This window comes from Fulmarus glacialis, unplaced genomic scaffold (genome assembly GCF_000690835.1).
Source record: "Fulmarus glacialis isolate BGI_N327 unplaced genomic scaffold, ASM69083v1 scaffold29844, whole genome shotgun sequence".
NCBI classification, from domain to species: Eukaryota; Metazoa; Chordata; class Aves; order Procellariiformes; family Procellariidae; genus Fulmarus; species Fulmarus glacialis.
In genome coordinates this window covers 1,820-2,244 of record NW_009209158.1, presented here as the reverse complement: position 1 = coordinate 2,244, position 425 = coordinate 1,820, and the positions used below count along the sequence as shown (strand labels likewise).

Sequence of the window (425 nt, the reverse complement as noted above, 5' to 3'; positions counted from 1 at the left end):
TCTTCCCATCCCCGCGGGGTCTGGATGTGGCCTGTCCCCCGCAGGGATCTCCTATATCCTCTTCGAGACCCGCATCGGGTGCCTGAAGCAGCAGGTCCCCACTGAGACCCAGCGCTTCATCGACTCCATCAACCTCATGTTCAAGAACTCCATCTTCGCCACCGTCCTGCCCCGATGGAGCCGCAAAGTGTTGCCTTTCTGGGACCGCTACCTGGACAGCTGGGACACCATCTTCGCCTTTGGTGAGCGGCGACGATGGGTGCCCAGCGCGGTGGGATTGAACTAGGACCCTCAAAAGTGGGGCAGTCCCTGTCCACGTGTCCTTTTGGCCACCCTCGCTTTGTCAGCGCTGGGTCCCGCTTTCTGTTCCTGCAGGCAAGACCCTGATTGACCGAAAGATGGAAGAGCTGGAGGGGCAGGTGGAG

The 425-nt window shown here is 60.7% G+C and overlaps 1 protein-coding gene across 1 annotated transcript in view; it reads left to right on the top strand.

Moving 5' to 3' along the window:
• Positions 1-425, top strand: part of LOC104076041 (sterol 26-hydroxylase, mitochondrial) — a gene marked incomplete at its 5' end in the record, with an annotated part of 2,715 nt that overhangs the window by 794 nt on the left and 1,496 nt on the right. Inside the window, 2 exons of the mRNA XM_009576748.1 lie at positions 7-242; positions 376-419. Coding sequence (XP_009575043.1) covers positions 7-242; positions 376-419 — 280 coding nt within the window. The remainder of the gene's footprint in view (positions 1-6; positions 243-375; positions 420-425) is intronic.